Here is a 27,646-nt window from a genome sequence, read left to right as displayed (position 1 = left end):
AGATGCACACCACCACGCCCAGCTAATTTTTTGTATTTTTAGTAGAGATGGGGTTTCACCATGTTGACCAGGCTGGGCTAGAACTCCTGACCTCGTGATCCATTGCCTCGGCCTCCCAAAGCCCTGGGATTACAGGCATGAGACACTGTACCCGGCCCAGGATGAATTTTAAAAACATGTTGACGTGGACATGTTATTTTTGCTTTATTATTTTATGGCACAAGGTATCTAAGCTATATTTTTGAAGAGAAAAGAAAGTTTAAAAATATTTATATGACTGACATGTTCATCTTTACTAATTACAAAGAGTTTAATTTTAACATTGTTATCATGCAGGAAGTCATTTCCATCGTTACAGTGTTTGCAGATACCCTAGTATTTTATATCTTACGTAGAAATATGTTTGGTATGATTATGAGAACGCTTAGAAAATTGACTTGAGGGGGTTTGGCAGGTGAGGGGAGGGAGAGCATTAGAACAAATAGCTAATGTATATGGGACTTAAAACCTAGATGACGGGTTGGTAGGTGCAGCAAACCACCATGGCACACGTATACTTATGTAACAAACCTACACGTTCTGCATTCGTATCCTGAAACTTAAAGTAGAAAAAAAAATGTTAAAAGGAGGTTTTCAGAGAAAAGGAAAATGATATAGGTCAGAAACTTGGCTCTACATAAAGAAATAAGGAGCACTGAAGGGAAAAAAAATAAGTTTGAGGTCCAAGTAGCCAGCCATAGTTCCTGTCCATGATTCTCTAGAGGGCTATTTTTTAAAGCCCTTGGGCCCAAAGATTGAGGCAGCCGGGACCTCTCCTGTATTCAGAAATGCTTTTCTACCTGATGGATTAATTGGTGTACATGGCACCTGGTTCCTACAAATAAAATCTTCAAAGAGATTTATGTGATTGATCTTTCCTGGAATTGTTACTGGGGATGAGTTCACTCTTCCCAATATCCTCTCCTTTCCTCTTCCTTACCGCCCTTCCCCAAACAATAATAAAAATAAGAGAGAAAGCAATGACAGTCTGGCTTTATAATGTCAGAGTAAGTTCAGAGTAAAATGCCTTCTTAGGTTTTCATTTTAATGCCTTACTACGTATGACATTGCCTCTTTCTCCTTTATTACATTTGAGATTGCCAGAATTACCCATCAGCCTATCAACCAGCCTGTTCTTTATTCAAGGTTCTGGCCTAGCTGAGGAGGAAGAGTGACCAGTATACCGGATTTTTTCTAACATTAGAAGAAGTGTGTGTGTGTGTGTGTGTGTGTTTGTGTGTATGTGTGTGTGTGTGTATTCATTCCTTAGAATAAGGCTGATAAAGAAGGCAGATCACTTTTGTAGACTACTAGTACATACTGCTTTATGCATTAATTCCAACTGGGATATATGACCATACGCAGGCCAGTAACTAAATGTTTTATGAACTTGATGACTATGAAAAATAATCTCTATGTTCATGTCTATAATTTTAATTGTATTTTTATTTGAGGTTAGTAGTTGACTAGGTATATTCTGGGATTAGCCTACTTGACCTTTGTGAATCACTAGATACAAAATTGAAGGTGTCAAGGAACCTATTCTGAGATTAATTTGACTGTGTTTACATTTTGTATACCCTCAGTCTTACCTATGGAGAACAAAAGCTCTTATGGATAGGACTAGGTTCTCCCATCTCGTAGAATATATGTTCACGTATAAAGAGACCTTAAAAATAATGTGCCACTCACAATGTTATCAGTGAAGAAATAAAAGAGAGGTAAAGTGATCTACAAGGGTCAGTCACCTCACACTTAGGGCAATCTGGGCACGTGGTAGCCCAGTGCTGAGATCTGTGCTTGTAGTTGCAGCCCATGGCATGCATTTGACCTTTGATTTAGCTCCGTTGCATACTCTGCTCCAGTGTTTGGAAAGCAGAGTAAGTCTACAGGGCAGAAGAAGCCTTTCAGTCCTTCCTTTCATTCCTGTCTTGCCCTTGCAGGCCAACTTGCCCCTGCTGCAGCGTGAGCTCCTCCACTGCGCAAGACTGGCCAAACAGAACCCTGCCCAGTACCTCGCCCAGCATGAACAGCTGCTTCTGGATGCCAGCACCACCTCACCTGTTGACTCCTCAGAGCTGCTTCTCGATGTGAACGAAAACGGGAAGAGGCGAACTCCAGACAGGTGAGAGGGAGGAGGAGCCTAGACAAACCATGGCCTTTTTATTATACCTGTGGCATGAGGAAACATGATTCCTGTCATAATTAAATTGCTGGCCTATGTGTCTTGAACACTAGCAATAAGCCATTGTGGCCATCTTGGGAATCTGGCTCTGGCCTGGGATTTTACAGAGTTCTGAATCTCTGGCCTGTGACAGTTTGGCTTTTGTGTAGATTGATCTTTCCTGTTTGTAATATTAAAGCTAAATGATCAAGATAAATGATTTTCAGATTTGTCAAGTACCACTGATGGCTCTTAGACACACGTCAGTATTAAAATTCTCATTTATTATGTAGTTCAACCCAACCACATATTTTACCTTTCAATATTATGAAATTTGCTTGTCCTAGTTTCCTTAAAATGTGATGGTTTTGAAGTAAGTTTGTATGTATTTCTTAACATGGTACAGTAGCTATTTGTTTTGGTTTGTATATGAACTAAAAGAAAACTGCTGGGACACTAGGTGAACTGAGTGAAGATATACAGTAGAAACAATAGGTGATATTTTTGCTGAAAATTTTACTTGTTAGATACTGTTCTATCAGACACCATGCTCTCATAACTGAGAATTCTAAGAAATGTAAAATAAAACCCCATTAAACCCTACAGAGTACTTGTTGAATAAAGTATGCACATGAAATTTCTCATGTACCGTATTAAAATAATTTTTGTGAATACCTCATCCTCATATATAATTATCTTCTAGTATAGGGACGCAAAGTCTTATTAGCATCATTTTGCAGAATATTTGTGAAATATAGAGAATTTTACAGTGAAACTATATTCAAAAACTTATTTATCATGTACTTGGCTTTCTTTCTTTGCTTATCTATCCTCTTTTTCTGCATTTCATCAGGCATGGGTGTAACAGCCTTCGTGAGGTTAACACTGGCACAGTTATGTTCCACATTCATAGGAGCTTAAGATCTTTGAAGCTTCTCAGAGACATCTATTTGTGACTGACTTAGCTATCCTTAAATGTATTAGCTGCTTTGCAAATCAGAATGTTATTTAAAAGCCAGCCAGTTTACATGCTGTTATTACATAATCCTCTGTTAAGCAGTTTTTATGCTACAATCTCTGGAATTTTGCTCCTCTTGACATAGAACCTCTTAATAGTTTAAAATTCCTAAAGCAAATAGTTAAATATTAGTCTCCTTTTGACGTATCGTACACTTACCTTCATATATGATCTACAAACAGAGCTACTTTCTTATTCTTGCAAATCATATTTTCTTGGTCATATTTGAGAGTGAAATAGAGCACTTAGTACTTTAGCTTTTAAGGGGAACTGCTTAATCCTGTTGCCTGAGTGGCCTGTCCACATGATGCTGAAAACCAAGAGGTGGCTCAAAGATAGATGGTTTATATGTGCATTCCTGTTTGACCTGAACCCATTTACCCTGCAGGAAATAAGTATGACATACAGATACTGAGGTATTTTAGCTCCATGTTTCCAGGATTACATGATAAAAGAATAAAAGAGAGACTGGGTGGAAAATTGAGAAGAAGGAAATTTATTTAGGGTTATTGGGGTGGGGGGAGTATAACAGGGAAATATTTTGATAGCTAAGATAAATGTAGAGATGATCCTGTAGGCAAAATTGAAAATGGACACAACTTATTCTGGCATTCCTAATTGCTAAATAACCATAACAGGGAATATGAAAATCTGTTTCATTCATTTCTCTATATTTCCAGCTATTTTCCCACTAGCCCTTTTCCAGTATTTTATATTTGAATGTACTGTGACTTTAGACTGTCCTTGGACAGTCCTAAGGTAAGTGCTGGGAAGTCTGTTAACATTGATATGAAAACTTCATCTTAAATTCCACAGATGCTCAGCATTGTTGTTTTGATGCTTTATCACTATGCATGCATCGGTGTATGCATTCAGTCAGGTGGAACTCTCCTAAAAAGAGTCTTTGGTCTGATTTTCCCTTTGGTTTTTCATGGACGGTTGCCAGAGTCGGAGTTCACATGGTTAATCTTTGGATGGAACATTCTTTATCAAATGGAGCCATAAAGTATACATTATATCGCAAAGATGGCAAATGGGTTGGTTTCCTTAGAGTTAGGAGGAAGGGTAATGAGAATATGTTGTGTAAATACATTTGTATCTTGTGGGAATTTGATCAGAGCCAAGAAAATATGGGCCTCTACAGTATTTTTTCTTTTTGCATATATTTTCTGCGTCTTGTTTGCATATGCATTTTCCTCTTCTCTGGTTATTTATCTGTATATCAGATCTACTATATGAAATTTTATAGAGTATGGAGCTGTCTGACAGCAGAGCTTTTTTTGTTTTACTGAATGTTTTGTTGGTGCATATGGTCTGACATGGATGAGCAGCCACGGTGAGATTTTGGAGTCTATTAAACTGGCTCATTAAAAAGATCAATCTGTTTCTGTAATAACACTGGGAGCCATCAGTCACTAAAAGAGGGAAAAACTGACACCTGAGGAGAAAACACATTTTGGTAATTTGTTCATGACATGTCATGAACAAAAGAGCACTCTATATTTTGTTTACAACTTTGGGGGCTTAAATTCTGTGACAATTGCTGAGTTAATGTACTAAACAGTCATCATGTGTTTCAGGGATGGGTTTTGGCAAATTTAACTTTCTTCTCATCCTTAAATATGATTGTCACTGGTAATGTTTTTTTCTTTTTTAAAATGTTATTGTTATTTACAGAGAAATGAGTACTCTTAAGGAAGTCTATGAAATCTTTCTTTTTTTTTTTTCCTGTATGGAACAGTGAAGTGTTTTCTACTTTCTTTTAAAAATAGCTCTAGGGAGCATCTCTGAACAAGTATACTGAATTTGTAGGTCTGTGAGAGAATATTGTAGAACGCAAAGTAGAACAAGACAATTTTTATTATAAAATTGTTATTTCTTTTCTAAAATATTAGGGAAAGTAAGTCGAAAATTCTGATTTCTATCCTTTGTTAATATGTAAAAGTCAGTTATTTATAGTAGACCTTTATTCTTTTACCATTCGGTGGTGGGAGATGCTGAAGAAGGGAATGCGATCTTTCTTTTGGAGCCATGTAAATGAAATGAACACTCTCACAGATAGAGAGTAGAAGCTAAGGCTCTGCTTAGAGAACCGTCGTGGCTCATAAAGACACAGCACATTTGTGTAGGAGGAGGGAAAAGAACTGTTAGATAATGCTTCCTTTCTTTGAGACTGCAGAATGGATTAAAATTATTATGATTTAAAGAAAATAATTGTGTTACGATGATTATCATTGCTGTCTTTCTTTTCTCAGAGATTTGGTATGACAGCTTTTTGATCTAATTTGCCTTTAGTATTGTGTTCTCACCTGTGATGCTACTTTTCTGATTCAGGGTTTTTCTTGCTTAAGAAATCAAATCAAATAATCTTTGGTTTTGTATGGGTAACGTTGTTTTGTTTCCCATTTCGTTCCCCCTGCTGTCTCAAGTGATTGATGGTTAAGTATTAATCCCCTTCTTATATATCATTATTTTAATGTCATTATACTTTACATTATTCTCAGTTTAACATTTTTAAGCTTTCAATACAATGGCCATGTAGTTGGATTAATATGTATTTCCTCTTCCCCTAAGAATTAAACATTATTCTCTAAAAAGACTGGCTGAACTTTAGAATTATAGAATTATATATTTTGTCAGCTAGGAGGGAGCTTATGGATGGATATAACAGGCACCAGCCCCCACCTTTTTTTTTTTTTTTTGAAGCATGGTCTTGCCATGTTGCCCAGGCTGCTCTTGAACTCCTGGACTCATGTGATCCTCCCACCTCAGCCTCCCAAAGTGTTGGGATTACAGGCATGAGCCACCACATCCTGCCTTTTTACGTTTCATACCAAAAGAAAAACAAATTACACATGCTTTAAATTTATGGATTTGCTTATGGGGTGTTATCTGTATGCTTTTTTGTTTTTTTAAGACAGGGTCTCACTATGTTGCACAGGCTGGTCTCAAACTCCTGGTCTCAGGTGAGCCTGCTGTCTCAGGCTCCCGAGTAGCTAGGACTACAGGTGTGTGCCACCACACCCAGCTGGCCCCTGTCTCTTTATTCATGCACAAGCTAACACCCAAAGAACTTGCTTGCCTAAAGTTGCAGGGCTTCTTAGTGAAGAAACAAGCATATTTGCATATTTGAAATCTTCCAGATGCACAAAATATGTTTTAATGTGCAGAATTTAAATAAGGAAACTCAACTAAGAATTGGGTTGAGTTTTTTCACCTTACTTTCCCTCATTTATTTTCTATAGTTGCTCAAGTGGGTAGATGCCATAGTATCGCATTCTGAAGTTTTATGTATCTTTTTAACTATAGAAGAGCTACATCCAGCCTGTGTTCTTAGCTGAATGCGTTGGTTAGCAAATGGTAAAGGTTGGAGGGTCAGAAGACAGTCATTTTGAAATCATGTTGGTTTTATTTGTAAGATTGGTCATGACAGTACACACCAACTAAACCAAATAGGTCCACTTTTTAATTTCTGTAAAATGAAGGATAATTCACTATTTTTGTCATTCTAAAAGAAAAGGTAAATACACTTTACAAGGAATTGTAGGGTTAATTTGCAAATAAGAATTAAAATTTTATAACCTACTGCATTCAGTATTCTATAAAAAAATACAGGGATTTTATATCACATTTATACATTCTAGTTTGTGTTGCATCTATTATGTATTCCATAATTGCAAAGAGTGATTTTTCAGAATATTAGTCACATCAATTGGGAGGCCTTCCAGTGAAATAAAACAAAATTATATTTATTTATTTTATTTATTTATTTTGAGATAGAGTCTTGCTCTTGTTGCTCAGACTGGAGTGAGTGATCTTGGCTCACTTCAACCTCTGTCTCCCAGTTTCAAGAGATTTTCCTGTCTCAGCCTCCTGAGTAGCTGGAATATCAGGAGCCTGCCACCACACCTGGCTTTCTTTTTTAAATTGTTTTTATTTGAGATAGAGTATAGCTCTATTACCCAGGCTGGAGTGCGGTGGCACAATCTTGGCTCACTGCAACCTCCACCTCCCAGCAATTCTCCTGCCTCAGCCTCCCTGGTAGCTGGGATTACAGGTGTGTGCCACCATGTCTGGCTAATTTTTGTATCTTTAGTAGAGATGGGGTTTCACTATTTTGACCAGGCTGGTCTCAAACTCCTGACCTCATGACCTGCCCGCCTTGGCCACCCAAAGTGCTTGGATTTTACAGGTGTGAGTCACCGTGCCTGGCCTAATTTTTTGTATTTTTAGTAGAGACGGGGTTTCGCCATGTTGGCCAGACTGGCCTCGAACTTCTGACCTCAGGTGATCAACCTGCCTCAGCCTCCCGAAGTACTGGGATTACAGGCATGAGCCACTGTTCCTGGCCACAAAATTACATTTATATATTAAAGATAACGGAGTTATAGAGGGTATTTTGTTCTCTCCGCATTCAAGCTTCAACTTTAACTTGTTAGCCTGATTTCTTGCTGTCCCGTTAGGGTCTAACTTTACTGCATATTCCTCATGTCTTAGTCTGTATTCCAGTGGATAGTTCTGCTCTCTTTCCTAGTTCTTATATGTCATAATTTCTATTAGTACCTCACAGCCTAACTCAATATCTACTATTTGAGTGAGAGCTTTTCCACTATGAATACTATAATAATGGTTGCTATTTACTGAGCACCTTAGGTATGCCGGGCCCTGTGCTAAATAGTTGAGATTAACATATAGCACTTCTTTCTTCACAATCCTATGACATAAATTCAAGAAGGCCAAGTAACGTGTGTGAAGTCACATGGCTTGTCAGAGGCCCTGATGGGATTCTAACTCTAGGTTTTCAGACTCAAACGCCCATGCTCTCGTAGCCATGATTCTGTACCATCAGCCTCTGAATGCCCCTGCTTGAAAACAAAGTGCTTTGATTAACTTCCTGAATGCCAACTTCATGTTAGGCTCTTTTCTTAGATTTTTTCCTATAGTGTTCTCCATAGCTTTGAGATAATCATCTCCCATTTTGCAGACAGAAACACTGACACTTTTAGAGGATTAAGCCTCTTGAGTTCATATGGCCAGCAAACAGTAGAGCCACAGTTTGAAGCCAACTCCATGTGACTCCAAAACCTCTGTCCTTTTGAGTACACATTCTGGAGTAATCTCTCACTCTGATCTCCCAGACTACTTTGGTCTGTCTTTAATGATACCTTCTGTATACATGCTCTGTATGAAAGTATAGAAGTCTTGTAGCTCCAGTTAAATCATTTTAATGGTAAAGAATTAAAGTCTGTCCTAAATCATAACCTTGTGGAAGGTCGAGGGACCATGTTTCTCTCATCTTTGTACTGCCACTGAGGTGCAGGATAGAGTAATACACATTCTGGGGACCTAAAACACTGCAAACAAAACAAAAACCACTATCGAACAAATAATTCAATTAAACTTAATGCAGCCCTTTTTAGTAGTGTATTAAATGGTCTCTCCCCCAGGCATCTTTATTTATTTATTTGGTTAAAAAATGCATTTATGAAATACAATAAAAACAGCCACGGACAGCCCAGGAACCAAATGCCGTGATTGGTTCACTGACCAGAAAAAACTAGAGGGCTCCAATAGAAACATAGAGATGACAGATTCGAATAAGAAAGCAGAGTTCCAAACAGCAGGAACAGCAGAAATTAAATACTTCAGCAGTGGCAGAGATTAAAAAAGGCAAAGGGAACAGCCAGTAACAGACAGCCTAACTGTTGAGCAGATGGTCAGCTTCAGACACGTGACAGAAGCATTCCACCTTCTCGCTGCTAGAGGGAAGGCTCAGATGGCTCCTCCAACCTGTGTATTGCAATCCTTGAAGGTCTGAGCATCACGTTTGTGTGTCTGGAGTGGCAAGTATCCACATGCCTCTTATTTACTTCTAAAGGTATTAGCACACTGCTCAGAAAGTTCTCACTCCTAGGTGGTTGTTTAGCGATGGAGAGGTTAAAGGTGTTTCTCTCCATATGGCCCTGTAGTGATGGTCCTGTGGCATTCAGCTCTCTGTTCTTCATCATCTAAATGTCCCAGTCCCTCCAGAGTGATAGCAAAACAGAGAAACCACTGCAGGTTGTCATGAAGAATTAGGTTTGATTTTCTTTTTAAGGAGGCCAGGGAGTCTGTAATGTATTTTGTTTCAGTACCTTATTCAGTACCAATAAAAGAGTATTATGTGAAATTCTTATCTAAAGTCACCTCTTTCCTAACAGTTTCTGAAGAGGCCTTTTGCTGAATTATGTGTTGAAAATATGATGACGAGAGTGATTCTCCTTTCCTTGATTCAATGTCTAGTCCTTCTATGGCAATCTTAACAAACTGTACTTGTTAGAAAAGGAGAGGAAGGTGTGTTTGATGCTGTTAGTGTCTTAGTCTGTGTTTAGTAGAACTATCTTCCTAACATTTAGATACAGACTTCTAAAATATAAGAGTAAAATAAAGTAAGTCCTCAACATCTGGTCTCAAAGGAATTTTAGACCCAATGTCTCATTCCTGCTCATTTTTCAAGGAGCTACAGTCTAGGGATGGGAGTTGGCTGGGCTGTTGAGACAAACAGCAAACAAATCTGGGGGCCCGTGGCTCTGGGGGATGCTGGCAGAGAGGGATTGTGGTGGGACAGGGCCCAGGCAAAGGTATCCTGGGACACGAAGGAAGGACCCGTGTAGAGATGCTTGAAATCAGCAGCAGGACTTGGATTTGGAAAAGAAGGTTGAAGAGTGACTTCAAGTTTCTACTTGGGTGACTAGGTAGAAGATGGTGCAGAAAGCAAAGGAGAAATGAGGCCACTCTGGACTTGTGAAATCTCTGTTGAAACTCAGATAAGTGAGTGCGTAAGACATGTAATTGAAATAAATAAGTAACAGGACGAAGCTTGGAGTTTAAGTTTCTTCCTCTCTAGGTTTATTGTGCTCTACCAATTTGCCTCCCCCAAAACAATATTTATAGTGGTTTTTCCTCACATTAAAGAAAAGTCTTAATCTAGAGGAAAAAACTTAAACCCACTTCTGCCATGTAGGAGATTTGTCCTTTTGTTCTACTTACTGTCATGATTTTATAATGGATTTTTTTCATACTTCCCTGTTCCTTGAATGTTACACAGTTTTATATAAATGTTACTAAGGGATTACCAGCACACACTAGTTAATCATCATTTTAAAAAATATTTCACGTAGAGTTTATGTTTTTATTTACTTTTATTTTTTCCTTGAGATGAAGTCTCACTCTGTCACCTAGGCTGGAGTGCAGTGGCACGATTTTGGCTCACTGCAACCTCCGCGTCCCGGATTCAAGAAATTCTCTGGCTTCAGCCTCCCAAGTAGCTGGGACTATAGGCACTTGAGCTCCACCATGCCAGGTATTTTTTTTTTTTTTAAACTACAGACGGCGTTTCACTATGTTGGCCAGGCTGATCTCAAGCTCCTGACCTCAAGTGATCCACCCACCTCAGCCTCCCAAAGTGCTGGGATTACAGGCATGAGCACCACACTTTCATGTAGAGTTTTTAAAGGTCATTTATTTTCTTTGTCTAATAGTTTAAAGCTTCTGTTTGTGAGGAGCTGGAAAAAAAAAAGAGCCTGAGGTAGGATAAGGTAAAAATTTGGTTGCCTCTTAATTTGTTTTTACAAATATACTTTCCTGTTAGTCCCATTTTACTGAGCAGAATACTGAAGCCAGAAAGTTGAGTAACTGGAAGTCACATGGCTGAGTCCTAAGGGCGCCTTGCCCTTAGAACATTAAACTTCGAGAGAGAAGTGAGGGTGAGCTAAATGTTGAAGTGGTTAGATTGTGTTGAGGAAAGTGTCTTCTGGTAAGGAGATAGAACATCCCCAGGTAGACTTCTCAACTTAAAAAACAAACCTTTCAGAAATCCTTGAGACATAACAGACTTCTCACTTCAGATTTCTACTAGAATTTGAGTTACTTCAAGAGTATACTGGTATGGGACAATGAAAAGTGTTTACCAATTTTGTCTAATACATTGAAAAGGGCAACAAAGAATGCAAATATGGAGTTCACCCAAGCAAATGAAATATAGATAGTTGTAGGCATTTCTAAGAAGCAGACAGACAAATGGCAATTACATTGTTTGAGTTACCCTTCTGAACATACATCCTTTTAATACAATTGGCCTTATAAGTAGACATTAGTAATTTCAGGAAGCACCAGAGAGACCCTTCATAGAAGCTTTATTCTTGTGGATAGTGAAAATTTTTGTGTTTTCTTCTCCCCTGCCCCCCAACCTTTTTTTGAGACAGCGTCTCACTCCATTGCTCAGGCTGGAGTGCAGTGGTGTGATCACGGCTCACTGCAGCCTTGATATCTTGGGCTCAAGCGATCCTTCTGCCCCAGCCTCCTGAGTAGCTAGGACCACAGTTGTACGTTACCATGCCCAGACAACTTTTTGATTTTTTGTAGAGACAGGGTCTCGCTGTGTTGCCCAGGCTGGTCTCAAACTCCTGGGCTCAAACAGTTCCCCCTGAGCCTTCCAAAGTGCCAGGACTATAGGCATGAGCCACCACACCCCTGCAAGTTTTAATGTTTTATTGTTAAAATGTAAACTGCCCCTGTGAGGTGACGAGCTTTATTATTTCAGTAGGGCCAGCAGGGTGATGGGCCCCAGGATAGGACAGTAAGACCTGATTGAAGTGAGAGAACAGACTAAAGTCCTAGCCTGCCTTTTAGGACATTACTGCCCTTACTTTAGGGAAAAAAAAATGTGTTTTTCCTCCCATTTAACTGGGTGTTTGAAGGAATAGCACTGAACAAAGGGTTCATCTAAGGATGAAGATAAATAGCATATCTAACCAATTAAACATTGTAAAAATTATCCCAATGTTGTCGTTGCTTTCGTTGATTAAGAAGAAAGAAAACTAGAAGTTGGGGTGGTTTGACCCAAATGGATCAAAGAAAGATGTATCATTATTTAGAAATGCTATAGGAGCTGCACTAAGATAAGAGGATATTTTCTAATGTTTGCACAAAAAACAAGGTATAAATAATAAATTGTTCAAAGCAAGGAACAGAGAACTTGACCAAGGTGGTTGCCTTAGGTTCTTATGGTTTGGCCAGAGAACTATCAGCGCTGTGTGTTTTGATCTGCATAACTATGGCATTTAGCTGTAAATATAGAATACTTGAATTACAGAGTTTGCAAACTAGAAGGGACTGCAGAAATCATCTAGTCCAGTGGTTTTCAAACTTGATTTTAGCCGCAGACTTTTTCCTTTAAAAATGAAATCTTAGGTGGAACTCTGATTATTGAAACATAATAAGAATTGGGTTCCTCTGTCACTTTAAATCTTGAAAATCTTGATTATTTGGAGAAAAAGTTCTTCATTGCCTACAGAATCCCTTAAGCACCTCTGGTGGCCTAGTTTGAAAACCATTGATCTAGTCCAACCCTTTCATTTTACAGATAAATAAACTGAGGTCCAGAGAGGTTAAGTGACCTGCCCAAGTTCACACAGCTAGTCATGGAAGAGCCAGGACTAGATCTCAGGTCTCTTGATTCCCAGTCCAGTGCTCTTTCCACCACACCACACTGCCAGTAAGGTAGGTGCTGTGTTAGCGTTATGTTCAGAGCCACCAATAGTCTTCGGTATTTTCTAGCTGATTTATGCTGATAGTATGCATTGAATATTGAAGTGTATTATTCAGAAATTTGTAGGATATGCAAATACAGATTACAATCACATAGGTATTCTTAGAAGATAAATCATTATCTAGAATGTCTCACTTTTAAAAATTATTTTAATGCAATTAGGTAATGTCTGAGCTATATGGATATTTTAGTCTGATATCAATGATCAATATGTAAGAAGTCAGTATGTTTTAGTGTAGACACAGACTTTGATGGGAGCGGCATTAGGACTCCTGGCTGCCATTTCCTTGGGGGCCACAATTTGCCATCATTTCGAATATTGGCCAGTTTTTTGTCTCTAGAATGGTGCATCCCTCTTAGTATGTAGTGGGCATGTTCTTTAACATTAAGTTCTACAGATTTACCCTCAGTTCTTTTTTTGGTGGTGCAGGGGGATGAATTTTGCTCTTAGCACTCAGGCTGTTGTACAGTGGCATGATCTCGGCTCACTGCAACCTCTGCCTCTCAGGTTTAAGCGATTCTCCTACCTCAGCCTCTTGAGTAGCTGGGACTGCAGGCATGCACCACTATATCCAGCTATTTTTTTTCTTTTTAGTAGAGGCAAGGTTTCACCATGTTGGCCAAGCTAATCTCAAACTCCTGATCTCAGGTAATCCACCTGCCTCAGCCTTCCAAAGCAGGCTTGTGAGCCACCACGCCCTGCCTCATGTAGAGTTTTTAAAGGACATTTATTTTCTTTCTCTAATAGTTTACAGCTTCTGTTATTGACGAGCTGGGGGGAGGGAAGCCTGAGATAGTGTAAAGTATAAATTAGGTTGCCCCTTAATTTGTTTTTACAAGTGTTGTTTCCTATTAGTCCCATTTTACCGAGCAGAATACTGAAGCCAGAAAGTTGAGTAACGAGAGGTCACATGGCTGAGTCCTAAGGGTCCCTGCCCTCTCTAGAACAGTGCATCTTTCTTAGTATGTAGTGGCATGTTCTTTAACATTAAACTCTGAAGATTTACCCTCAGTTCTTTCTATGCATATACCTTCTGTCTGTTAGTCCTTTACTCTTCTCAACCTGGTATGTATGAATTGTCACCGAGCTCCACCCTAAATGGGCATAAAGGACAGTTCATTGTAGAATCCTGTTGCCCCTGATAATCTCTGTTGGTGATTCAGTTTCCACCTGGATTCCTCTGATATTATCAAAGACTGTCACTAGATGCTGGGAAAGTAGAAAAAGTGTCTCCATGCTGTTGTTTTACTACCAAAAATAAAAAAGGCATGTAGAAGTCTGCAGCCACTGTGAACTGATAGAATTCTTATGAGGAAATGTCCCTGGGAAAATAGATGTTACCGCCAGTCTAAAGATAGAATGCTGGTCTTGTAAGTAAAAAGTAAGTTTGGGAGCTGTGATTACAGTCAAAGTTGAATACTGTTTCTATCTTATTGAGTATATTAGGGGCTAGTCTCTAAGCCATAGAAATATATACAGCCAGAAATTATTTCTTTAGTCCTACTTTTGTTTGACAGTCAAGGAATTGTGACTAGTTATCAGGTCTTATTTATAGAATGCATTCCTTCAGAAAGCCAAGTTCAGAGTTCATCACATGATGATGTGTCTTCAGGGTGTTCCTGTCCTGCCGTATGACCTGATAACCCCAGACAGGATACACCAGCTCTCTGGGTATTTGTTTCCTCAACTTTAAGGAGGTTGACCTAGATCTTCCTTCTAGTCCAGGCTAGCTCTAGACAACTGCTGATTATCTCAAAGGTATACTGTATGGGACAATGAAAAGTATTTGCTAACCCTTGGTGACTCAAGATAATGTCAGGGTCCCAGACGTTGCATTGCATACTACGTTTGCTCAGTTTGATCCTTACTTTCCTATAGAACTTTCTGTGATGATGGAAATGTTACATATCTGTGCAGTCCAGTATTGAAGCCACTGGCCACACGTAGCTGTTGAGCACTTGAAATGTGGCTATTGATACTGAAGAACTGAATTTTAAGCTTTATTTAATTTTAAGTAACTTACATTTTAGGTTAAACAACCACATATAGCTACTGTATTGGACAGCACAGTTCTTAGATCTTCTCTGACACAGAAGTCAGATATCAAGTGGAACAGGTGTATCTTAAGTGTTCATGGAGAGAGTGGTGATGTTTTACTTTGGTGAATCTTCATCAAATACAGTTGGTCTTAGGGCAACTCGTTAGAAATCAAGCACTGTTTTTTGAGTGAAAATGTTATCTACAGGTGACTTGACTTTCCTCTTGTTTGTGACTTAACCACATGGACTTCAACTGAAAAGATATTTGCTAATTTGATGAGAAGTGAAGCATTTTCTCCTGTCTGCAGGCTTGTGATCCATGAGGTCTTGGCATGGGTCTCAGTGAATTCCCATATGTTTTCTGGGAAGCTGAGTTTATAAGGTTTCTGGCCAATAAAAAATATTCTGTTTTTTATTCCTAGCTCAAATATGAATGACTGAAATGTGCTGGTTTCTGAATAGATGATGAAATAAACTCTTGTTTTTTTCCCCTTAGAACCAAAGAAAATGGCTTTGACAGAGAGCCTTTGCACTCAGAACATCCAAGCAAGCGACCATGCACTATTAGCCCAGGCCAGCGGTACAGTCCAAATAACGGCTTATCCTACCAGCCCAATGGCCTGCCTCACCCCACCCCACCTCCACCTCAGCATTACCGTTTGGATGATATGGCCATTGCCCACCACTACAGGGACTCCTATCGACACCCCAGCCACAGGGACCTCAGGGACAGAAACAGACCTATGGGTAAGACTGAAGGATTTGTTCACTTCTTATGGGATTGGATGCTTGAAGACTTGCACTATTACTTCTCAACTGAACTTGAAGCTTGAAATCTGTGATAGGGATAAAAATTCTCTTCTCTTGCTTTATATTGTCTCCTTTATGGAAAAAAACTTGATTGGTATTAATAGACTTTCAACAGCTGTGCGCGCTCTCTCCAAATCACTTGTATTCTTAAGACAGTGCATTCAATTTCTTTGGAGGAGGGCATCTAAATTAATACAAAACCCTCAATTGTTGGTAACAAATGCAAAATAAAATTTTTTAGCTTGAATTCTCTTTTAACATGAGACTTCATATGCAGTCTGCCTGCCACAATATTTTTTAAAAATCAGCTTATTTTCTTGCATTCTTTTGTTTCAGATAGTCTCAATGGTTATTTTGACTTTGTTCAGCCTCCATGATATTCCATATTTCCAAAGTATGATATGGCATGTCATCTGTGGCTTAACAGATGTTTCCCGAGGAATGATTTGGTACTTTTTTAACTTAAAAATGCCAGTGATTAAAGTTAATGTTGACAATTTGGGGTCAAGGATCAGAATACTGAAGAAGTGAATTTGGGCGAATATGTGCTCTATTTGCCTATGTTCATTCCTTCTTTGCATAAAACTATTAGAAGTAAAGTATTTTGGCTAGGTGCAGTGGCTCACACCTGTAACTCCAGCACTTTGGCAGGCCTACGCAGGTAGATGAGTTTGAGCTCAGGAGTTTGAGACTGGCCTGGACATTATGGCAAAATCCAGTCTCTACCAAAAATACAAAAATTAGCCAGGCATGGTGGTGCACGCCTCTAGCCCCAGTTACCTAGTGGGCTGAGGCAGGAGGATCTCTTGAGCCCGGGGAGCAAAGGTTACAGTGAGCCGAGATCCTGCCACTGCATCCCACACACTGCACCAAAGCCTGGGCAGCAGAGCAATACCCTGTCTCAAAAAAAAAAGACAAAAGAAAAGTAGTAAAGCATTTTGAAGACATTGCCTTCTATAGAACAAATGTCTACCGTGAAAACTGAGAGAGAAGATGAACAAGGTAAGTTGTTTTTTAAACACAGCTTCAGTGGTTCAGTGGTAGAGATGATGGTGTATCAGAGGGTTGTTAGTAAGTGCACTGTTACTTGGGTGCCTTCAGTTCTTAATTTGTGATGGGTCTGAGAGCAATAGTCTCTTCTTCTTTTTCGATCTCCTGTGTCCACATCACCCACCAACAGGACTTTCTCTACCTTGTAACTAATTGCTGGCAAACTTTCCTGATGCGGGTGACTTAGTGGCCAGGACACTGGAAAGAGCAGGTGGGGGAAGTCCTAGTTGAAAACCAGAAAACGGAGCTGAGGATACAGAATTCTGGGGCATGCAGCCAGCCAGTTATTTACTGCTTGATTACAGTGATGGTGTTTTTCTGTTTTTGTTTTGTTTTGTTTTGTTTTTAGCCACAGGCAGAGGGAGCCTGATATATAAAAGTTTACATTAGAGTTCCAACTACGTTGCTAGCAAACGGGGGTTGCCGTGTGTAGGGCCTTTTTTGCCTTTCTACACCCAACTTCTCAAATGTTTAGAAAACAGGAAGAGAGAGTCAGGGTGAAGGGAGGGGCAATTGAGGCTTTGGTTGTAAGACAGTAAATTAGTAGTTCTGGTTCTCCACAACAGTAATTTCTGTGTTTATATAGTGTGTCAGACAAATGGCTAAGCATATAATTTGTGCTTTCTTAATAGCCAATCTGTCTAATGTTCTCACAGGTACCATTTCTGAAGAGCTTTTAAAGGTGGTTATGTTATTTCTCTATCTGGATTGATATTTTGGCCCCCAAATCAAATGTGATAACAGCCCTCTTCTACACAAAGCCTTACCACTTATTTATGACTTCAGGACTGAAAATCATGATTGCGTGTTTTTAAATAGCAGTGGAGTCATCAGGTCATGGTGAAACCAGTTCAAGGGATCCTGTTTTGTAGGTGTGCTAGCAAATGGCCTGTTTCTTAGGCAGCAGGTGCTATTTTGTGAAATATTAGTTCCAGTACACTATACAGTAATCAGCAAGGAAGTAATTACACTTATGTGCAATGATTACGTTTTCATCAAGTAATGTAAAATATTCATTTATGAATTATATTGGCATCCATTGGTTTTATGTTATTTTCTTCAGACCGTGTTCCTTACCTTTTAATTATATTAGCTTATAAAACTAATAGTGCTAATCTCTATAAATATGTACAGCTACTAAACCATCCCTAAAGTCTGGCAGAGTTTAGTGTGTATTAATATAAAATAAAATCTTGATATATGAGAAACAAATTATGGTGTTACATCAGGCTGCCATTTTGAGAACATAAAAATTGTCATAAACATATACTCAGTCTACTACGATTTATAAGTGCCCATTATGTGTAGGGATATATACTCACTAGGATCCTTTAGTAAAGTAACTTGTTAGCAGCATTAGTTTATAAGTAAGCTTAGAGTTTTATTCTAGTTAGCTAAAATATTCTAAAACATAATAACCAGTTAAAACTCAACGTTAGTGTCAAATTTCCCACAAATGCTAATGTGATTATGAGCTATTTAATGATTATGAGCTATTTCCCCCAGTACATCCTCCTGGTATTATGACTATAAATAAAAATTGGGTGCTGCTGAATATTTAAGTATCTTAAATAGATAAATTAATAAATCAAAAATCTTGATTCATTTTTTATTTTTAAAGATTTGATTATATCTAACAAATGCCTTTCAGAGTTCAAAAGCAGCAAATGAATCTCATATTTTACATGTTTCTAATGCACTTAGCATTTTTTTAAAAATGAGATGAAGCTTAGTACTCTTTTATAAATGCTGAAATCCTACTGGCCACAGAAATCTTGTTGCTCACTAATATTACTCCAGGTGTTATAGCTTCTGTTATAATTGATTTTGTCTGCTGAATTTTTCAAGCTTTTGAGATCTCTGGAATTATTTTCCTTAAAGGCAAATATTGAGATTCCTCTAACATGAAAGACACTGTCACATTTATATCCTTGTCACTTTCTGGTTGTTTTCTGTGGTGACTAATTTTAACAGTAATGGTTTTTCCCTAAAACACAGGCAACAAATAAGTTAACAAAAATTACATATTTGCAAACATTTCAACTTGAAATAATCACAACAGAGCAACAACTAAATATTATTTTTTCAACATATTTACACTTTTACTTTTTTACCAATAGATGGCATTGACAATTTTAACTTTTAAAATGTATCTCAGAATATTTTCTGATTGGACAGGAATAGTACAAGGTGTCTTACATTTAGCTTTTTATTTAGTCTGAGAACGGGCTGTCATAAATTTGTTCACTTTCATCAGTTGTAAATGAAATTGCATTACATGGTTGGCTGAACACAGTCATGTGACTCGTCTTTATTTGTGTAAATCAGCTAAAAGAAGGGCTTTCTAACCCCTTAAATCTCACAAAAAGTGAAATTCAGTGTCTTATAACTCCTATTGTCATTTAATTCTTACATAAATTTCACAGAGAGGTAGCCCAGTTTTCTAGAAGCCCAAAGCATGACAAACTTTATTTGTTGTTCAGAGTAACATTTTGAGAATTGGTACCAAAAATAATAGGTTTGATCATTTAGAATGCAAAATAATGCCACAGCCCAATGGCTGTCCTTTACAGTAGAATATAAAGTGATTATGTAAAAGGAACAACAGTTTCCAGGTTTCTCTGATCAGAGCCATTCATCCTATTTTTTTTTTTTTTTTTTTGAGACAGAGTCTTGCTCTGTCACCCAGGTTAGAGTGCAGTGGCACGATCTTGGCTCACTGCAGCCTCCGCCACCTGGGTTCAAGCGATTCTCCTGCCTCAGCCTCCTGAGTAGCTGGGACTATAGGCATGTGTCATCACACCTGGCTAATTTTTTGTATTTAATTTAGTAGAGATGGGTTTCACCAGGTTGGCCGGGATGGTCTCTATCTCCTGACCTTGAGATTCATCCACCTCGACCTCCCAAAGTGCTGGCATTACAGGTGTGAGACGCCACACCTGGCCCATCCTATCTTTTTAGTCAGACACATTTACTTCCTATTTTAATGAGCATCCTAGCTAACTGCTTACATTAATTAATATTGGTGCTCACTTGGTAAATACTTACCAAGTGAGTATAAAAAGTAATACTTATTATTACTTTTTCATACTGGTATCTTAACTGTGATGCTAAAGAGCATTACAACTTATGGACTTCAAATTAGGTTTCTCAGTTTATTCACTTGGATTTATAATATTTGTCAAATTATATCTGGTATGTTTCATTGTTTTCATGAAGGATGTCCAATTTACTTTTATTTATTTTTTACTTTTTGGTAAACTGAATGAGTATATGTAGCTCCATATTATACAAGCCTTCTCTTCATGGTTTAATTTTATCATGGAAGTATATGTGTTAGGATTGTATTCATTCATACATGTTGTTGAGATGTGGAAAAATTTAGCATGCCTGTTTTGGGAAAGCATATCCCTTCCCATGTAAAATGACTTATGCTGTCTTTACTTTTAATGCAGGACAGCAATGCTTTAAAACCACTTAATATCTACTTGTGGTTTCTTATATTTATTAAGAGTTAGAATATATGTATATATAATGTATTTATTCATTTTTTATTTTACCGGATTGGTGTAAAAGTAAAGAGTTAGAATATATTTTTACTTAGGGAGCATTGCATGGATAACTAGCTGTGGACTTGGTGTCACTTAACTGTCTCCTTATATGTAAAACAAATGCTTCTGACTAGATGACCTCTAAAATTCCTTCTAGTTCTAATATTTTATTCTATGAGGAACCCATTAGGTAATTCTGAATCTAAGTATGACTCATGTCTCCATTCAAAATCAAATGTATTTTTATGTCATTGAGTTTGCCCACATAGTCCTTGTGATGAGTCTGTGTGTGTATGGGTTGTGTACTGAATGCTTCAGGGTGACTCAGCCTTCTCTGTTTTTGTAGGGTTGCATGGCACACGTCAAGAAGAAATGATTGATCACAGACTAACAGACAGAGAATGGGCAGAAGAGTGGAAACATCTTGACCATGTAAGACATCAGTAATCATTTGGGATTAAAAAATGTTTGGAAAACAACTGGAGTGGGATATGTGATAAAATAAAAGCTTGGTGATGCTTTGAAGGTACTGTGTTTCCTGTTATCCTTGAAAAAAAAAAAATGAGCGAGAATGTTCAAAGTAGAATATAGGATTTGATTTCTAAATTGATGTGAAAGCCACTTAAGAGAAATGTTTAGATCTTAGAAAGGAATTCTCTCAGATCAGTGGGTTACTGTTTTATTATGAAACGGTCCTTTAGTTTATAAAGTAATGGGATTAGTATTTGAGATGGATTTACTGGCTTTAATGCCTTCAGGTAAAATTTTCCTTCTGACTCATGTTCATACATCCATCTTCTCATTCCCATTGAATTTTCTCATCTATTGACTCTGAATTTCAAATCTAGCCATAGAAAATATTAAGGGATAAAATTGCTTCCTTCATTGTCCCGAAATGGTTTGTTACACTACTCAGCAAAAGTTTAATTTTGATGATTTATGTACTCTTCCCAATTCTCCCCTTTGCCACATAGCTGTTAAACTGCATAATGGACATGGTAGAAAAAACAAGGCGATCTCTCACCGTACTAAGGCGGTGTCAAGAAGCAGACCGGGAAGAACTGAATTACTGGATCCGGCGATACAGTGATGCCGAGGACTTAAAAAAAGGTGGCAGCGGTAGCAGCAGCCACTCCAGGCAGCAGAGTCCCGTCAACCCAGACCCAGTTGCACTAGGTAACTTTTCCTCAGATGAGTATCTCGAACACATATTTCTTACACTGTTAATGCTGAATTTATTTTTAACTTCTCTTTAAAATTAAAGGATCTGCAAGGAATTTTAAGACAATAAACAATTTACATATCCTCCAATATGTCTTGTCTGTCTGTTAGGAATTTGAGCAGATTGGCATAGACAGAGATAGCCACAAACTTAAATTCCTTTTCCAGGTGAATGTATTGAGCTGATGGCAGAGTTTCAACACTGAACCAGAATTTCATGTGCGTAACTAAAATTTGTGCTCCTTTATAATGCCTCAAAACAGTGAAAAAATCATTTCAGGGAGTGGGCCTGGGGCTTAGGCACTTCTAACAAGGTCTCCAGTGAATTCTGCCACTGCATACCAAGCACTGCACACGGGGATGTATGTTTCAAATTATTAATTCTGAAAACAGCCTGTAAGACAGTCTTGTTTGTTTTGTTGTTGACATTGCCACCCATTATGTGTGAATACTTTTCGAGTAAGCTCAGGGAGATGGATTTGTGTGGATCCTTGTGTCTCTCCTATTCTCTTATGTGTTTAGCCCCATACCCATCTGCTAACTCAGGTTAGAGTGCTGTCCATGCTGCAAAGCCTGTGCAGATTAAGCTCATAAGTGTGGCCCCATTAGTACTATGGCTGATTATCAAAAGTTAAAAACTTCAAGTATATTATCTGGCTGTTGATCACATTGTTGTTTTTAAATTGGTCCCAGCCAGTGCAGTTTCCTACACACTTAGGTTTGTAGATTTCTGCTAATCTCTCAATGCTGAATGCCTGTATCATAAGCATTAAATAATGGAAGAGTCTAAGGCACTTAATTTACTTAACAAGCATTATTCTAAAGCATATTTTAAAGACAAAACTGTCTTTGTCAGGTCGCATTATGGCAAGCAATGAAAACAGAATTACGTTTGGTTTGAGCCAATATTGGTAGAAGCCAAACTATTTAGAGCAAAGTGGAAAAAAAAATCTAGTGTTTATTTCCTTATTGTAAAAAAAAAATTGATTAATCATGAGAGATTTGCTTAGGACAGAGGGGATATTTATAACCATCCAGTCTAGGCAAAAATTGAGAGCCTTAAAGTAAATAAAACTTTAGGAGTTAAAACACGTAGTTTGACTTATTCTATTGAACACATTCATTGAATCAGTACTTATTTATTGAACACTTACTATGTGCCAGGCATTGTGCTAGGCATTCTAATGAAGGAAAATGAGTCTTCGTTTCTTTCTTTGAGGGCCTTTGGATCTAGTGGGAGAAGGCAAGGGGATAGCTAGTCTTCAGGCCACAGGATAGCTACCTCAATTCAGTCAGCCAAACTGACCAGATTGCTATTATCTGCCATCCACTGTAAAAGAAACATCTCCAGAATTGATCAGACTTCATACCTAAGTGGGTTGTCAACACATTGAACAAGGGCCATTTAGTGTATAGTCACTACTACAACACACCGATTCTGGTGATATAGGTGTATATCATGTTCTCTAAGAAGAGACGTTCATTGTCCCTGTTATATCACCAAAAGAATAAACTTGGTTTTAAAAACCTCCTTTTCAAAAGTACACAAACTATACTATTTTTAGTGATGTTAATGAATTTATATTTTTGTTAAACCTGAGATTTTTTTTCTTTTTGGCTTTAAGCTTTATAGGTTGTATTAGTCAAAGGCTATAAGCATTAAATATCTTTGTTTATAGACAACATTAAAATATTATGTTATTTATGGACACAGAATCCCAAATTGCCATTAAGACACTATCATAACTAGAGAAAACCTGTGTAGAACTCTGCAGTGTGCAAGTTTTAGCATCCCATAGTGTTTTCACAGTGCATCCTTACTAGCAGATTCTTGCAGCCTTGTGTTCTATTTTCTGGGACTGAGCTATGGCTGTAAATAAGAGGACAGGTGGTTTGTAATTATGGCCCACAATCATTTACATTAAGTGCTTTCTAAGTCTCTCTTCCAAGCTTTGGAGTTGAATGGATTGATGTGTGTAATGAAAGGATTGGAGATTATTGGCTGATAAATCTATTTTCTGTGGCTGGAAAGTGTTTAATGGAGTGCATGTGCGCAGATAAAGCTATGGATATGTCTATATCTTTATTTACATGTAGATCTCTGTATCCTACAGTTTTATTGCATGCGTTTCTTTTAGTCTGATTCTTTTGCCTCTTCAACTACTGTCTGGTCTCAAATGAGACTTTCAGAATATATTATAGAGGATATCTTTGGTTCAAAATATTGCCCTACTTATGTCCCTAACTTGGAAACACTGGGAATGTTTAGTCATACCCACATTCTTAGCAGTTTAAAATTATATTTGGGGACTGCAGAGAGGATAATGTAACTTTCATGACTGATGTGTTGTACTTGTTAAACTCAATCCCATTCTCACTTTTGAAATATATTTATAGTATTAAGTGAGTGTAAGGGATTAGTAAAATAACTTGATTAATCTATTACAAATTGAATTTTAGTTTTCCCAAGATACTAAAATCTCTATTTTGAATAACCTCTGAAACAATTTTAAACACTGAATACAGACTGAATTCATAATGGTATTTCTATTCTTTAAATAAAATGGAAAATGACATCTTGAAGGACTTTTCATAAAATACATTTTCTTGAAATAATAGGTATTTGTTATTTCTACTGTCATTACTCATTTGCTTTCAAGGGAGAACTCCAAATGCAAACTTTTAATAAAATTAGAAAGCAAAATTTAAAACTGCTGTCTCTATTTTCAACGTATGACTTATTTATATATTTAAGTTTTATTACCTGGTATACTACACAGAAGAGCAAGATGATGTGATCAGAATTGGCAGATTTGACCACTGAAGTAGAATTGCTTTTGTATGTATAGATAGGCGGTTGCTGGTTAGCACTTCGTATGTTTTCTGAAGTGCTTGTCAGAATCTCCATAGTAGCTCTTTTTTCTTTCTTTGTGTTTGGTTCCCTCCTCTCTCAGAATGTTGTCACATCACTCTCTTCCCTCATGACATAATTTATTTCTTTTAAATTACCTCCATTTTAACTGGCTTTCAACTATTCTAGAATCTTTCTGTAGTTTATCTTGTATCTGTGTATGCTCTCTTTGTTTTCTAGAAGTCTTCCACATCTTTAGAGAAAGTTAATTATTATTATTATTATTATTATTATTATTTTTAGAAAGAGTCTCACTTTGTTACCTAGGCTGCAGTGTGGCGGCATAATCTCAACTCACTACAGCCTTGACCTCCTGGGCTCCCACCTCCACCCCCTAAGTAGCTGGGATCACAGGTGCCCGCCACCATGCCCAGCTATTTTTGTTGTTGTTGTTGTATTTTTTGTAGGGATAGGATTTTGGCAAATTGCCCAGGCTGGTTTTGAACTCCTGAGCTCAAGTGATCTGCCTACCTTGGCCTCCCAAAATGGTAGAATTACAGGCATGAGCCACTGTGTGTGCCTGGCCAAAAATTTTTTCTAATAGTAGGTTTAGAGCTAATGTCAGGGACTGAGACATAAACTCTGAAATATAAATGCATTTTCCCTGTGCTTTAAAAAAATGTATGAATATTATGATGACAAGGTAGTAAATTTAGAAAATACTTCACTCTATTAAGGGTTTAATACTGGCCAGAGAAAGAACTATCAAAAAGTTTTGTTTGTTTGTCTTAAGTGTAATGAAAATCAAGCTTAGCATTCATAAAAAGCTTAGCAGTTCAGGAGCTTGTTGAATTAATACCATCCCCTGTCTCAAGTAGGTTGGTAGAGGAATTAATATTTTAAAATTCTGCTAGCTGGCAAGTTTTATAATTGTCATATGATTGAATAATGGGATTTCTCACTGCTCTCTAAATCCTCAGGAAATCTAGCATGAAGGTTGAAAGCACAAATTCAGTAGAATTACTAGATTAGAATTACTCATTCCTCTCCATATTAATTTTGCGGCCTTTGGCAGGTCATAATCTCTCTCTTTTTTAAAAAAAATTTATTTTATTTTATTTATTTATTTATTTATTTATTTATTTATTTATTTATTTATTTTTTGAGACGGAGTTTCGCTCTTGTTACCCAAGCTGGTGTGCAATGGCACTATCTCGGCTCACCGCAACCTCCGCCTCCTGGGTTCAAGCAATTCTCCTGCCTCAGCCTCCTGAGTAGCTGGGATTTCAGGCATGCGCCACCATGCCCAGCTAATTTTTGTATTTTTGGTAGAGACAGGACTTCACCATGTTGGTCAGACTGGTCTTGAACTCCTGACCTCGTGATCTGCCTGCCTCCACCTCCCAAAGTACTGGGATTACAGTCATGAACCACTGCGCCCAGCCTGGCAGGTCATAATCTCTTCATACTTCAGTTTCCTCATGTGTAAAATGGGGATGGTAATACATATTTCATAGTCATTTCTGTATTAAGTTAATAGGTAAAAAAAAGAAAAACATATGGGACAGTGCCTGACACATAGTAGATGTGTTATGTCTTAGATATTATTATTATTTAGATGTACATCCTCAAAAAGAACTTTCGGCTGGGCGTGGGGGCTCATGCCTACAATCTCAGCACTTTGGGAGGCTGAGGTGAGAGGATCCCTTGAGTTCATGAGTTTGAGGCCAGCCTGGAAAACATAGTGAGACCCCATCTCTACCAAAAATCAAAAAATTAGGTGGGCATGGTAGTGCATGCCTGTGGTCCCAGTTCTTCAGGAGGCCAAGATGGGAGAATTCCTTGAGGCGAGGAGGTTAAGGTGGCAGTGAGCCATGTTTGCGCTACTGCCCTGCAACCTGGGTGACAGAGTGAGACCTTGTCTCAAGAAAATTAATTAATTAATTAAAAATTAAATCAAAAAGAACTTTGTAGTATATGAAATGAATAGTAGTAAATGAAACTAGTAAAATTTTTCCTTGGCATTCAAGATTGTGAAGTAACAGAGGATTCATAAGTGTTTTTTCATCTGGAAAGTACTTCTAATCAGGTGGCTACTTTAATAGGCACAGAGATTAGAAAAGAATTCTGTCTTAAGTATAGTTAATCTGTTGTACCTTTGGGACCTTAATTCATAATACAAGGGTATAGAAAAGTAGATTTCTCGAGCCAAAGAAATATTTCAACTTCTGTACTCTCAGAATATAAAAATCACAAACAAGTTATTCTTTGTGTATTTACATGTAAATGTTTGTAGTTTTGTACTCTTATATTGATTTCTTTAAATCACATCATGAAATTAATCTCACAGTCATTCAGCTGACTTCATAATGCAAATGCCTACTGTACTTAACTATAGTGGGTTCAAAAAGATGTGACTATTAGTTAAATATGTCCATCTTTTTAAATTAAGAAGAGATGGTTACTTCCTGGAGCATTAAACATGTTTGTTGTAAAAGATGGAAATCCTAAAGCAGTTGCTGGCTTCTAGGTTGGATTTGGGCTTCTGAAACCTAGTGTGAAGATTTCTGAATGTATTATCCTTAAAAACAAGTGGCATTTGTAAAGATAAAATCACTTAACTATTTCTTTCTTTTGATGGTTTTTGTAATAGATATTATCATGATCATAGCCTCATTCTGCCCACTACAGGATGAAGGCCATACCTAGGTGCTGCCAAGCTTTGAGCATTGCTGTCCTGGGTCATGTGAGGTCACATTGCTTCTCCAAAGGCTATCAGCTCATCCCTTCATGTATATTGATGGCGGCCCTTGCAGTATCTAGTATCCAATGGTCTCCATCCTGTCGTAAGTGTAGTGCATCTTCCATCTCTTTCATACATCATAGTTTGCTCTTTCTGTTCTTTCACATTTCTTACGCCATTTTCTGTCCCTCTGCCTGGTCTCCTCTCTTCAGAGATGTGGATTATTTTCAGGAGCCCCCTTCATCCTCTTTCCCTCTCACCTTCCAAGCAATTTGTATCCCAAAGCAAGCTAGACTTAATTTAGAAGGACTTTTCTATATTTTTTTCATCTTTCAGTAGTTGCATATATGTTCACATTTTAAACCATCTCGTATAGGTTCTTCTGTCTTTGTTTCTACCACTACATTTTAGAATGACGATTCATTTTTATAGCAACTGGTGTTTTGTGGGTGGTTAAGAGTTAATGGTTAAGAATTAGCTTCTTTAGAATCTAAGCCTTAGAATCTTAAGGTGTTTTATGTAGATGTGTCTAGAATAGCCAGTATTCTAAAGTAATAAAGTCCTTGGAGA

The 27,646-nt window shown here is 37.8% G+C and overlaps 1 protein-coding gene across 8 annotated transcripts in view; it reads left to right on the top strand.

Moving 5' to 3' along the window:
- Positions 1–27,646, top strand: part of RUNX1T1 (RUNX1 partner transcriptional co-repressor 1) — a 146,347-nt gene that overhangs the window by 95,482 nt on the left and 23,219 nt on the right. For all 8 annotated transcript variants that reach the window (XM_021673499.2, XM_021673496.2, XM_021673495.2 and 5 more), the window contains 4 exons: positions 1,983–2,164; positions 15,347–15,597; positions 20,608–20,693; positions 21,236–21,437. In XM_021673499.2, the coding sequence (XP_021529174.1) occupies positions 1,983–2,164; positions 15,347–15,597; positions 20,608–20,693; positions 21,236–21,437 (721 nt within the window). The remainder of the gene's footprint in view (positions 1–1,982; positions 2,165–15,346; positions 15,598–20,607; positions 20,694–21,235; positions 21,438–27,646) is intronic.

This window comes from Aotus nancymaae, unplaced genomic scaffold, assembly GCF_030222135.1.
Source record: "Aotus nancymaae isolate 86718 unplaced genomic scaffold, 86718_ANA_hifiasm-v0.15.2.pri h1tg000036l, whole genome shotgun sequence".
Lineage (NCBI taxonomy): Eukaryota > Metazoa > Chordata > Mammalia > Primates > Aotidae > Aotus > Aotus nancymaae.
This window is presented reverse-complemented; position numbering and strand designations above follow the sequence as displayed.